General features: G+C 37.1%; 1 protein-coding gene across 1 annotated transcript in view; it reads left to right on the top strand.

Annotated features, from left to right (window-relative positions):
• Positions 1 to 14,317, top strand: part of LOC146004341 (galactosylceramide sulfotransferase-like) — a 66,703-nt gene extending 52,386 nt beyond the window's left edge. The window contains exons 2-3 of the mRNA XM_083143132.1: positions 10,900 to 11,019; positions 12,547 to 14,317. Of these exons, the coding sequence (XP_082999258.1) occupies positions 10,900 to 11,019; positions 12,547 to 13,546 (1,120 nt within the window). The 3' untranslated portion in view covers positions 13,547 to 14,317. The remainder of the gene's footprint in view (positions 1 to 10,899; positions 11,020 to 12,546) is intronic.
• Positions 14,318 to 14,629: the final 312 nt, after the last annotated feature.

Consider the following 14,629-nt stretch of genomic DNA (forward strand, 5'->3'; position numbering starts at 1 on the left):
AACTACAACTGGCCATGAGAGGGTGACAGAATATGATTTGCTTTCATAAAAGTTGCAACAATGGAGAAAGCTGTTTCAGGTTTCCGCTCTACAGGAATATTTCCCTTTAATCCCGACAAGTTTCAGGATCATGATTTTGCTCCTGTTCAGGACGTTACACTTGTTATCGCTGAAGATTCTTCCTCTCCTAAAGGTTTGAACAAATCATGTGGCATTCCGAACAGTGCAGATGAAGACTTAGTGGAAGAAAACAAAGATTCTTCCTCTCCTAAAAGTTGGAGCAAATCATGTGGCATTCCGAACAGTGCAGTGGAAGAAATCATCCATCCAAATCCTGATAATAATGTGCCTTCAACATCTGCTGCAGGGACAAACTCTTTCCTTTCCTTTGTCCCAATGGGATTATGTCAAGGAAAAGGGAATGATACCAAAACTGTAAAGAATTCTCGGCGAGCAAAACAACATTCAGAAATTTTGACCAGTACGCCCATTAAACGCAAGTTAGAAGAGGCCCAAAAGAAGAAACAAGAAGGAAGTAAGAAGAAGTTGGACAAAATAACGCGACACCATAAACGTCCGTGTGGAATGAAAAGCATCAAGAAGAAGCTGATAAGGAAAAGGCAACTTTCAGAGTCGTCTGAGTCAGACACCGAGGATCAAGAAATTGTTTTTGATGACGATGAATTGGATGACGTAGACTTAGAAAGCGGACAAGGCAGTGCTTTGATTGTACAAGACACTAATGAACGTTGCGGAATTTGTGGTGATTTTGGGAAAGACGGTGAATTATGGTATCGATGTGTTTCTTGCTGTGAATGGAGCCATGCAGAGTGTACTGGTGTCGATACAGCCAACAATTACGTGTGTGATTTTTGTAATCGAAAATAACATCGTCTTCCCCATTAATTTTCTTTCAATTTTAAATATTGAAACAGCAATTCAATTGCCTTCTACAATTGTAAGGCAACCACTTTTAACACATTCAATTTATATGTTGTTAATCTGATATATAACTACATACATTTTTATTTGCTGAACTATTTATTAATGCGCACCATTGTCCTACCCTTGCGTATCATTACCCCATAGGTTGGGGAATTGTGCGCAAATGCAGGTTTGCATTACATGATGCATTACTCACGTACACACTGTTTTCTTTCAATTATAATTATTTCATTCAAAAGGAGAAAGAATGAAAAAGTATTAAGCTAAATTTCATATTTTCTCAAGCAAAACCTTTCCAAATATAATGAAAATTGCTTAGGTGCGCACAATTCCCCCACTTTCCCCTACCCGTAGAAATTTGGGTCTATGCTTTAGCATGGCTTTAGAACTCCCTTAATGAATCATTATTTATTTATTTATTTATTTATTTATTTCGTCTTCTATTACATGGCGCAGTTAAGTCTGTGGAGTTTTTTATTTCACTTGATCATGTTTAAAAAAAAACTTTGAATGTCGAATTTTGAAATATTGAATATAGAAAGAAAATATATATATAAAAATTACAGAGAAATTAAAAAAATACAAAGAAAAATATATAAGAATGGTAATCTAACCTATAGATACGTACACACACACTCACAAATACATATTCTTGCCCTTACACATACACACGTAGTACAAGCGAATACATAACATTACACTTACTTTAACACAGACCAAAACGTTGACGATAATTCATCTTAACTATTACGTGAAATCATTTTTGTGCCTTACGTCCTTCTATCATTCTCTGCACCCGCCACATTATTAGGGAAGTCAAACATTTAATTTTCATAATATAATGTGTGTAACTTTAACAATTTTTTGAACGTCACAATTGAGGAAGACATTAAAAATATTATGAATATTGGTTAATGATTTCAGTTATAAATAATACTTCATCTTGGTTTTCCGCTGTATTTAAAGCCTGTGTACAATTTTTGCAAAATTGTCATATTAAGAATACTCTGACATAATAATTGTAAATTACCTATTAACAGGGAAATAAATAATACCAAATACGCACTTCTTCGAAGGCCAGGTGTGTAACAGCTAAGAGCAAAACTGGTTTTGTTGTAGAGCAGATCGCGCAATTAATATAAAATTTGTAATGTTTGCTAGGGATTTCTTATTGGGTCGAGGAGTTATTGCTTGTGTACAAATATTGAAAAGGAGTGTAAATTAGAAAACATATGTATGTGTGTGTGTGGGGGGGGGGGATTACAGTGCCGGAAAATAAAATTCACTTCTCGCCTCTGGGACATAAATCTCTAGCTACGTCTCTTATTGTTACGGACATTTTTTATTTTTGTGGGAATATTCCTAAATCTACATAAAAATGCATTGTTTGTCTATATCCTTATCGGGTCACTGCATCTTGCTTCCATCGCTCCTTACCTTGTTATAAGAAAATATATCACAATACTCACACGTGCTGACTGTCACAGTCTAGAAATTCCAAAGTCATGTCATGTACCAACCAGCTTGTTAGTAGAACGATAAATCAGGAATGGTAAAGTCAATACAGCACACGTGAGATATCAATAATATTGAACAATAGCCAAGAGGGGATGAATCATGTTCAAAACATCATTTTAATTTGGAAAACAGTTCTTATGATTTGCTAGGCTCAAAGCATGAACAATCGTAGGGAAATGTGGGTCAAAGTGAAGTATTGGTGTTTTTTTTTTTCATCATTGATTCGGCGGCCGTTTCCTTCATTCCGAGATGTTATTTCGTCCGTTTCATGAGTCGTGCATAGTTCGTGCACTGCTTTGCAACATTGTGACTTCACATTTGCTATTTCGATTGGTAACGTATTAATTAAAACTCTGTTGTACACTATTCCTGAGGGATAGTTTCCTGAGTTCCCAATGCAGTCGATATTTTTGTCGATATATACAAGTTGCGTTTTATTATAACATAACCTCAAATACACATGGCTTCGGGGCTAGATCGGATTGGGCATGACAGGGTACCACCCCATTTTTCCCCGTATTGTCTTTCGACTCTGGTTTTGCCGACCTTCGTGGCAGAGTTGTTAGCACAGCGCGGTACGAAGCCAGGGGTTCAGGTTCGAATCCCAACCTGAGCATGGATGTTCTTTGTGAGTGTCCCTTCATCAATATCATCACTCATCCTCACCTTTACGATTAGCAAAAAGTGACAGAACACCAAAGTAAAATAAACCATATCAATCAAAAGACTAAGGGTTTTCCATTGATTCATAGTGTGCAGTATTAGTATTATGGTACGCTACAACTTTTCTGATCTTGTTCTTTGAATTTGTTGTTTCGCTTGTGCGCAGGTATACACCCTTAGGATGAACACTTTGTTGTATGCGTTTTATGTGAGAAGTGAGTACATGTGTATAATTTATCATTGTCTTAACTAGCACTAAACAATAAATTTCTTTATTTAAATTGCCCTTTTTAGGTTAATGGAAATACCCCGGGCCAAAGGCAAGTAGTACTAACTTATTGTTTCAAAATAACACTTGGTACGAGTGCTTTTTTATCCTCTTTTTTTATCAATTGAATATCAGTTTTTGACATATTTTGACAATTTTTTGTCGATGTTTTAGCTTTTAGCGATGTTTTAGTGAAATTTCCCTTTTTTCCCACTCACACTTGGTACGAGTGCATTTGTAGCCTCTTTTTTTATCAATTGAATATCAGTTTTTGACATATTTTGACAATTTTTTGTCGATGTTCGTGCGTTTTCTATTTCGCCTCGTAAAATTCTATAAAAATAACATACCTGAAAATTGTATCGCTATATACTAGACTTTTTGATTTCTGTGATTTTGGATAAAGCAATGGCATCCACAACCAGTTTCAATCGTAAAAATGATAAAACTGAATGTGTTACTTGCGAAAAATTAATATCTAAAACTAATATTAGCAAGCACAGGGCAAGATGTAGCGAAACAGGTTCGAGAATTAATCGTTCGTTACCTTCTAAGCCTTGTGCTCGATGCGGAAAGATGATTAGCATTGCACATTTAAGTAAACACCTCAAAATTTGCAAACCATCGACCGGACAAGCATCGAAAAGGAAAATCGATGATTCAGAAACGGAAGCTTCCACTTCCAAGCAAATTAAATTATCTAATGAACGCAAACCAATTAGATCTGCATTCAACGACCAACTCCAGGATTTTTCAATTAAGTCAGAACCAGGCCGTGACATCCTTAGTTTCTTGCATGAAACGAAAACATCTGTACTAAATATTTTAAAAGATAAACTTGAAAACAACTCTATAAAAGTATACGTTGTTCTGTTTTCTGAATACGAAAAAGTCGATGGCACAACGAGTATTTTTTATCATCGTACAAAAAACCAGACTCTTTATTTTGCTGACGTCGAAAATTTAGACAACTTCTATTATAAAGTTACCAATGAGCTGGTTAAGAAACATGACGATTTCGAGGCTAAAGGGTCGGGATGGTCTCTGTGTGGAAGTCCTCACACGTTAACTGTTTACGTGAACCAATTCTCGCCTCTTCGCGCTTCCAGCTACGTTCCTCTTCCACCGAACATTCAACACAAGAGGGCTGTGTTAAATATACAGAACAGCGATAACAAGTGTTTTTTTGGTGTATATTGGCTGCACTGCATCCTGTTTATTGCAAAAATAATCCACAGTGGGTTGGACATTACAAACAATACGAGTCCGAGTTTGAAAGTGTAATGTCTGGCATCGAATACCCGGTGACATTGTCGGATATAACAAAGTTTGAAAATCGTGCAAGAAAACGCATCGCTATTAATGTATATTCCTTCACGTCAGATAAATATCTCGTGCATCCCGTCAGGATAAGCGATATCGACGATGACGATGCTCGTGTGATTAATCTTCTTCTAATTTCAAACGAGGATGTTCATCACTACACGCTAATTCTTTCTCTATCACGTTTGGTCAGAAGTCAAACTACCAAGTATGCAAACCACATCGAAGTTTGCCCGAGATGCCTAACCACGTTCAACGATAAAAAACAAGTTGATTATCAAAATTACACCGGACGTCAGATTGCTATCGAGAAACTTGCCGAACATAAAATTTATTGCGGTGACAACAGACCGACTTGCATGTTGATGCCGAAATCAAAAGAGGTCGAAGAATTTAGGATGCATAAGGCATTGTTGAAACATCCCGCAATCATCATTGCTGATTTTGAGTATTTTCTCAAACCGTTGTCGTACTGCGAACCAGACCCCGAACTTTCTTCCACAACACCGTATCAGTTGCACAAGCCTCGAGTTTCGGATATGTTGTTGTGCGACAGGATAGGATAGATGAACCGTATGTTTACCGAGGACCAGACGTAATCAAACATTTTTTTGAAAAGATGGTTGAAGAGGTTGAGACCATTGGCAGCCTCTTACGCGAATCGAAACCAATGCTTCCATTATCCAGCGATGAACTTCAATCTCACAATAACATTGAAACGTGTCCGGTGTGCAATCAACGTTTCACCGACGAGAACCGGAAAGTATTTCACCATAATCACTTCACCGGAAACTACATCGGTGGAATCTGTAACACGTGTAATCTAAAGATCCAAAAACCTACGTTTGTCCCCATATACCTTCATAATGGCAGGGGTTACGACTTCCATCTCTTAATACGGAATCTTGGATATGATAGACAAAAAATAAATATTCTAGCAGAGAATGAAGAAAGGTACATCAGTGTCAGCAAGCGAGTATTGATTCCGGGAACAAACGAAACTGTGGAGATGAGATTTTTAGATTCTTACAGATTTTTATCTGCGAGCTTGGACGCTCTTGCAAGCAAACTTTCGGCTGAACAATTTAGAATAACGAGAGCTAGTTTTCCCAACGTAGACATAGAAATGATTAGACGTAAAGGGATTTATCCTTACGAATATGTTAGTGATAATTCTAAATTTAACGACGACACTCTTCCACCTCAAAAAGAATTTTACAGTCGACTCAGAGAGAAAGGAATCACGGACGATGAATACGAACACGCGCAACGGATGTGGGACAAATTAGGATGTAGGACACTCGGCGATTATCAGGATGCCTACTTAAAACTGGACGTGACAATACTCGCGGATGTTTTTCAAGCATTCAGGAAAACGTCGGCGAATATTTACAAATTAGATCCTGCATATTTTTACGGTCTCTCGGGCTTAGCGTGGTCTGCCATATTATTACAGACAAAAATAAAACTCGAATTGATACCGGACGTGGACATGTTATATTTTATCGAGAGGGGGATACGAGGTGGAATGGTGCAATGCGTACAGAGACATGCAAAAGCAAATAACGTTCACATGACAGAAGAATACGATCCTAATGAACAATCGAAATACATATTTTATGTGGATGCAAATAATTTATACGGACATGCTATGATACAAAAACTTCCGGCGGGTTCGAATGGGTGGATACCACTTCCATTAACATTAATAATTTCAACGACTGTGAATTTGGCTTGTTTATAGAGGTGGACCTCGAATTCCCCGACCATCTACACGATTACTTCAAAGATCTACCTCCTGCACCCGAACTAAAATGTTCGCCTGATTCAAATCAACGTAAGCTTCTGTTAACATTGGATAGGAAAGAGAGATACGTTCTCCATTACAAAAATCTTCAGTTCTTAATTGAGAAGGGAGTTCAAGTAATAAATGTGAGAAGAATAATGAAATTCAAACATTCCGAGTGGTTAAAACCTTACATTGAAAAAAATACGTATCATAGAACACGCGCCACGTCAGATTTAGATAAAGATTTTTTAAACTCATGATTAATGCTGTTTACGGAAAAACAATGGAGAATGTCAGGAAGCACGTGGACGTGAGATTAGTTCCCGATTCAAATAAATGTAGAAAATTGATAGCATCGCCGACATTCAAATCACGAAATATATATGATGAAAACCTGGCCCTGTTTGTGATGGATAAAAAAATAATCAAATTCAACAAACCAATCTACGTGGGGGCGACGGTTTTGGATTTATCTAAACTGCATATGTTTGAATTTCATTATAATGTCATGAAATCCTTCTATAATGAAAATATAACACTTTTGTACACGGACACGGACAGTTTTATTTATTCCGTACAGACATCTGACCTCTACAACAATTTGAAACAACCGAAAATGATTGATTATTTCGACACATCTTCCTTCCTTCAACCAAACAGATTTCATCTCCCTTCTCGCAATAAAAAAGTGCTTGGTAAAATGAAGGATGAATGCAACGGAGAAATCATTCTGGAGTTCGCCGGCTTACGTTCCAAAATGTATGTGGTGAAAACAGAACCGAGCATCACCAAAAAGCCAAAGGTGTTGGTAAAAATACCGTGAAAAACAAGCTTGTGTTCGAGGATTACATCAATTGCCTCTATTCACAGTCGAGGATTCTACGTTTGGAGACAAGGATACAAAGCGTAGACCACGTGCTTACCACAAACAAAGTTAGGAAAGTAGCATTAGATCCGCATGACGATAAAAGATGTATTTTGTCTTGTGGAATCCACACGTTGCCTTGGGGACACTATCGTTTAGAAATTAGTAAAAATTGTAGGCAATGCAATTGAAAAAACAACTTAAATAACTATAACTAAAATAAAAATAAAAAAAACTTTAACTGTCTCAAATTATCACATACACAATAAATAACTAGCAAGGACAATGAATCTTTTTGGTTTCCGAAAGCAAACAATGGAGACTGTACACCGCACGGCAGATCATGAATTTCTACCTTCCATGTTATCTAAACTCAACGGCCTGTTGATCAATCAATTTTCGGAACGCTGCTCTTCTTGCTGGAACAGTGACGATTTCGGATTCGCGACGATCGACATTGCAACGTTGCAACGTTTAGAAAGTCGTTGATTTTGTTTCTGTATTTTCCGTCGTTGGGTTTCCTCGTCATGTCGATTTCAAATACCGCTACAATACCATTTTTTTTTTTTGCATCATGAGGAGAAAAACATTGTAGCAGAGGGGGGTCCAAAAACATCGTAGGAGATAGAGGTCCCGTTAGGTCGTAGCATTGGAGGGCCACACACATTGTAGAAGATCGCACATGAGTTGTTTTTTTTTAAAAAAAAACAAAAACATCGTAGCAGATTACGCTGAGAGCAAGGTCGTAGTAGATTACACTGAGGGGACCTTACAGTAAGAGGAGACAGACTTATAGGTAAGTCATTTCAAGAGTATAGGTCAAAAGGGCGAGGTTAGCATAAGAGCAGGAGGTAAAAAAATAGCTTAAAAAGTGATGTCAGAGCTTTTTTTCTCTCCACTTTTTTCTCTCATTGTAGGTTAGTTTAGTCCGTAAAACGTCGTAAAATAAAAAGTAGGTCAAAAACCCTTCCAGAACGTACGGTTCCACCTACTAAATAATGCTACATATTATACACACACACGCACACATATACCGTGTTGCTATCCATCTCTCTCTCTTTTACGGCAGTGTGTGTTTGTTGCCGGCTCTCCTTGCCCAGTGTGTGTATGTTACGCCAGTGTATACATTGGCTAAGCCTCAAAAAAAAAAAAAAGTAGTAGCCCTTGCCAAGTAAGAAGAAGAAGGGGTGTAGGTAGGTGTTGGCAACACTGCGAGAAAATGAGGCTTATGCCTTACAAGAGAAAACCATTAAGTTGAGCCCCACCGAGCCCCACTCCGAGCCCCATTTTCTGACGTTGAACTCTCTATTTGGGTCTACTCTAAAGTAGGTCAAAGCATGTAGAGGCTCTCGTGTAATTTAGCACGTAATAAAAAAAAAAGGATAGGTTAAGTTATATCACGTAAGATCGTGATATACCTACCAAGTGTGAGTGGGAAAAAAGGGAAATTTTACTAAAACATCGCTAAACGCTAAAACATCGACAAAAAATTGTCAAAATATGTCAAAAACTGATATTCAATTGATAAAAAAAGAGGCTACAAATGCACTCGTACCAAGTGTGAGTGGGAAAAAAGGGAAATTTCACTAAAACATCGCTAAAAGCTAAAACATCGACAAAAAATTGTCAAAATATGTCAAAAACTGATATTCAATTGATAAAAAAAGAGGATAAAAAAGCACTGTACCAAGTGTTATTTTGAAACAATAAGTTAGCACTATTTTAAATTGCTCTTTTTAGGTTAATGGAAATACCCCTGGCCAAAGACATATTTCAAATATTGATTTCTATACCAATTTTATTCATCAATAAGTGTTAGTTCAAGTTATCTTTATGTAGAAAGAGTTCAATAAATGGATATTTGTTTAAAAAAATTGATGTTTTTTATATTTAGTAGTCATTCTGTGTTGTTAATCATTAAGTAGGCCTACTGTGTCTTGCCCCGCGTTCCCCTATTTAAATTAACTTAATATACACGTACAAAATAGTAATACGAAATTAGCTTCTCAAGTTAAAGTTTGTACAATATACTCTTCAAAATGTTTTTCGATAAAATGTTGCAATTTCGAGTAAATGGGATTAATATTTCAATCTTTTTCCTTTGAACTTATAAAAACTAAGTTTAAATATACACTTACAAGCACTTTCTATCTTCTGTTCTTTAATTTCACTTCAAACGAATAACCGTCGAAATCTGTCCATTGGTTCTCGAGATATGAACCTTGAAGAGATCCATGAAAAGGAAATCAACATGACGTCGTTTTCAAAATGGTGGTGGATCATGTCGGGACACTTCTAGCCTGGTGCAAATTCTCAGAAATGTGGCTGTAAAAAGTGTAGGAAGCATTTTTGAGGAAAAGCGGGCAAACAACATTTTCTGAATGTAATTGATGTGCTGATTCCGAATATTTTGTTTGCCACTCTCGATTTTGATGTTATGTGCTTCAAATCGCTAAAAAACAAAATGGCGGCCATCCGAAATGAGCTCCAAATAACTTTTGAAGGAGCAGAAAGAAAATAGTGATCTTGGTGTCAAACATTATGTTTTTGGGTATGCTGAATCCAAATAATATGTTTTCCAATCTGAAATTTTAAGCTGTGTGCTCCAAATCGCTAAAAAACAAAATGGCGCCAATACGAAATGAGGTCCCAATAACTCTTGAGGGAGCAGAACGAAAAAAGTGATCTTGGCCGCCATTTTGTTTTTTAGCGATTTGAAGCATATAACACCAAAATCGAGAGTGGCAAACAAAATATTCGTAATCAGCACATCAAATACATTCAGAAAATGTTGTTTGCCCGCTTTTCCTCAAAAATGCTTCCTACAGTTAGAATTTTCGAAAATTGTCCCAGTCTATTCCACATCACCAGTCGAACATGTGAGTGCCAAGTTTGATGTTGTAATCCTGCGTGTAGCGATTTTTTTCCTTAACACAAGTGAAATTTCAAGGCGATTTCATGGACGTTCGCAGGGTTTTTCGCAGAGAAGGGATAAGCAAGGTAATTTCTTCGGGGACAAACGAGACAAATCATTCCCCATAATAACGTTCAACAATTTGAAGTTATCAGGTTCCTGCAACGCACTCATAAAAATTAACATAAATTACTGTGATTGAAATGAAATATTTGTGAAATATATAATATTAGATTGACTTTCCATTTTTCGAGGGGTGTCGTGCCATGTGGAGAGAGATGTGCACTTGCCTTTACTTGGAACTTAATCTAACTGCTGATGCACTAACACTATTCGACGACTAATTCGATCAATACTAGACGAACAACTAATTCGACAAATTCTGTTCAAACGACAAATCTGAAAAATACTAATCGAACGACTAATTCACCTAATTTTCTTTTCTCAAAGTTTTTCCTAGTGTAAACCGCCTAATAGACTAGTCGATTAAATCTGGCATCATACACTATTATTATTGTATTTCTACTATATGTTCAACTTGAAGAGACGAGTTTGTTTCCACTTCCCTAATATATTGAACATTCATTAAAAGATCCTGTATTCGTTTCTTACAGGCACCTGAAGCATGCGATCACTAAAAAATGGGTCTGTCTGTCGATGGCTGCAGCAGCAACAGTTTTGACTTATACAGTACTTTATTCTGGACTACACGAAGATACTTTTGTACAAAACAGGTATATATACACAGATAGTTATGCTTTTGGATCACGCTAGGGAATATTATATAGAAATATTTCGAAACATCCCTCAATTCCTTTGTTCAAGAATTGTATTTTTTTTTTGTAACGTCATATATGGAAATTTCTGAATAGAAAATAATTCAATATTGTAATAAGATAAGTGTAATGTTAAACGTGAAATAGCAGATAATTTTATAGAGAGCACAAAATTATATGAAAGCAATTTATAATATTCTATTGCTTTTTCCAACAAAACATGTATGCCTATCTCCTAAATACTAGTAAACGTGAAGTTTTCATGTTACAGTCATTGAAACATTTGCGTATGGTCACACATAGAGAGAGAGGGGGGGGGAGTCAGTTTCTTTTTTTTTGGTCAAGATTCTTAGTAAAGTCCATTCCATATTAGTAAATGGAGAAGTAATAATTCGCATAGTTATCTCCAAAAGGGAAGTTGACGTGCGTACATACGTTGTAGTTCAGAGGGAAAAATATTTATGAACCTACAACTACATGCACAGAACTACTAGGAGAATCGAAACCCGCTTTTCATGTTTACTAGGCACAAATAACAATATATTAAACGTGTTTGTAGATTCCGTTGAAAAGTACACTTGGATGATTCTGCAAAATTACGTCACATAGTGGAAAAAGTTGTAATAGACTGCAATGATGACATATTTGGTTCTAAGGATAATTATTTAATATCTATTGCTCATCCTTTAGTTGGTTTCTGTTGGTTAGTGATTATTAAAAGTTGTGTTAAAAGTTTGAAACTATGAAATGTTATTGTCTAATTATAAATTGTTGATTTGTTGCAATTGCCGTCACGGTGTATAGTTTTTCTTTGTTGTAATTCCACTTTGCTCGGATATACTAATCGGAACTAGGTTTGTAGTTTAATGTGGGATCCGATCATCCGAACTACTATGAAATAAGCCCCCAGAAGGTGTTGAAAAATCTCAGATTTTGTATTAGTGACTAGGGGGGAACGTTACGGATGGGCGAAGGTGAGCTTCAGTCCACTCTGTATAGTCTCCGCTCTCCAACGAGCGCATCCAAATAGATTAGCAGAGAAGGTTTAATTTATAGTAAACCAAGAATTAACTCTCGCACGAAAGCAGAGGGGAAAGGTAAGAGAAAAAGAGAGACAAATAGAAGGGGAAATGAAAGGTAAGGTAAGAAATGAATGAAGGAAGAAAGGAAAGAGATATATAAACACACACACAGAGAGAGAGAGAGAGAGAGAAAGGGAAGAGAGAGAGAGAGAGAGAGAGAGAGAAATGAATCCAAGATTACCAAATCAGTGCCCATCCTAAAATATTTCGTCCACCCTTGAACCCATCAGAATGAGAATATAATAAATACTCGTGCAAAACAATGAACAATTGTTTAACAACTTAAGAGCAATTTATCATGCACACCCAGAAATGTTATGATCGGATTTTGCCTTGAACTTGTGTACATTATTCATGTTTAAAATGCAGCAATAATTTTATGTTGTTATTATTTTTATTGCAGGAACTCCGTCCATAGTGAAAGGACTAATATATTTTTTCTAAAGACACATAAATGTGCAAGCAGCACCATCCAAAACATACTGATGAGATATGGCTTCAAACGTCACTTGAATTTTGTGTTGCCTGGTAACGGAAACTATCTAGGCAGTCCGAGAACATTCGATCCAGATATGATCGGAAGACGAGTGCAAACCCTGACCGGGAAGTACAACATATTCACGCACCACACGCGACTCAACGTGTCGACCGTCGCGGAAGTGATGTACGATGATGCTGCAAAGGTTACAATCCTCAGGGAACCAGTGGACCAATACGAGTCGCTGTACTCCTACTACGAACTTAGTGACATCTACCGAATGACACTGTCGCGGATGTTGAAGATGCCTTTGGATTCGATCCTCGGCCTTCCGAGAGTGATAGGAAGACTGGGTTTCAATCAGATGCTCTACGACATGGGAATGGACGAGGATCAGCTAAGAAACACAACCGCCGTGGCTAATTTCATCGACGACATGCACAAGTTCTTCGACTTGGTCATGATTTCGGAGTACATGGAAGCCTCGCTCATCCTTCTCAAAGAGCTGATGGGGTGGACGATGGAGGACATTTCCTTCAGAACCTTGAATGCACGACCTGTCCAAATGAAGACCGCCCTAAGTCCCGAGGAACAGGAAACCATACGCATCCTGAACAAAGGTGATCAGATGTTGTACAGATACTTCCTCAAGATTTTCAAAGAGAAGCTGCACGCCTTTGGCACGCAGAGAATACTGTTGGAGGTCGACCAGCTCCTGTCGTACAATCAAATCCTTTTTCAGAATTGCTCGCGTGCCACTTCCAACTCGTGGCAGTGTCCTTACCTCCTCATGGAAGAACTCACTTTTACAGATGTGATTCGCGATGACCAGTTCAAAAGAATGCGCGTGTTCTTAAACTTGGACAAGCTCCTTGTCACCGATGTTTACTACGATGTCGATAGTGAAGATGATTATACAATTTGACTTACAATGTGTTTATGCAACTGTGTTCAGTTTGCAGCTCGATCCTGACATGGAGTCAGAAACTGATTAAAAGTGGAAAGTCTGTGAAAGATAACCCGTGATTTATCACTAATCATCTCAGGATATTTCGAATCAGGGTTAAATACTTTTAACTTATTATTGATTGATCTCGATTATTATTTGCGCTGTAGACTGACGAAAACTTATTAGATTTGAGTTGGGTTTGAGTTGGTGTTTTTAAGTCCACTTTATGCACAGTACGGCTAATCGGGACTGGACCTACAGTTTAAAGTTGCAACGTCCCCCGGTTGGACACCAGTCGTCAGAAAGTTACTCCGCTACTCCTTTAGTCGGGAACATGAGAATCTGCAAATCATCAGGGCTTGCTGGGTAGAAAAGAAAACACAACACTGTTTTCAAAGTTAAAAACGCAGTTTTATAAACGCGTATATTTCATAATCACTTACCAGTACAACACTAGAACATTCACTACTAACGTTGGTATATTCCCTCACATAAAGCGAAAGTCAAAGAACATAATTAATTGTTTACTTTCAACTTATCGGCAAGAAGAAAAACTCGAAAAACCAAAATCTATACTTCCATTCTCTCCGTTTCCAAGTTCTTATTATTTTTCACCTTCAATTGTTTTTCAAACTCAGTCTGTCGTCAGGTGAGAAACATTCAGGTTAGTTCACTTCCTCGGCTGAGATTAGAAAGTGACGTCAACACGAACAGATTTTGACGTATTTATAAACATGTATAAAAGTTGCAACTACAACTGTATCAGTCTAAGTATAATTATCTGTGACAACTTGCACATTATTTGAAATAACAAACATTTTTAAAAATCTTAACTTCTTATAAATATAAAATCTTAAACTCTCAGGTTCGTTACAATTGCCCCTCGTCTGGGGAAAATTTTTGAAGAAATTGTAATTTACAAGTTCTGAAAAAATTTTGAGTATATAAAGAACATTAAAATATAGAGTTTATCTGCACAATTGAATGACTCAATCTTGGCTTCTCTTCATTTGACAACAGCTCAGAAGGAACGTAGTTTACAGTATCAAAAACAGAATG

The sequence above is a fragment of the Lepisma saccharinum genome, chromosome 1, assembly GCF_977018435.1.
Source record: "Lepisma saccharinum chromosome 1, izLepSacc3.1, whole genome shotgun sequence".
NCBI lineage: Eukaryota > Metazoa > Arthropoda > Insecta > Zygentoma > Lepismatidae > Lepisma > Lepisma saccharinum.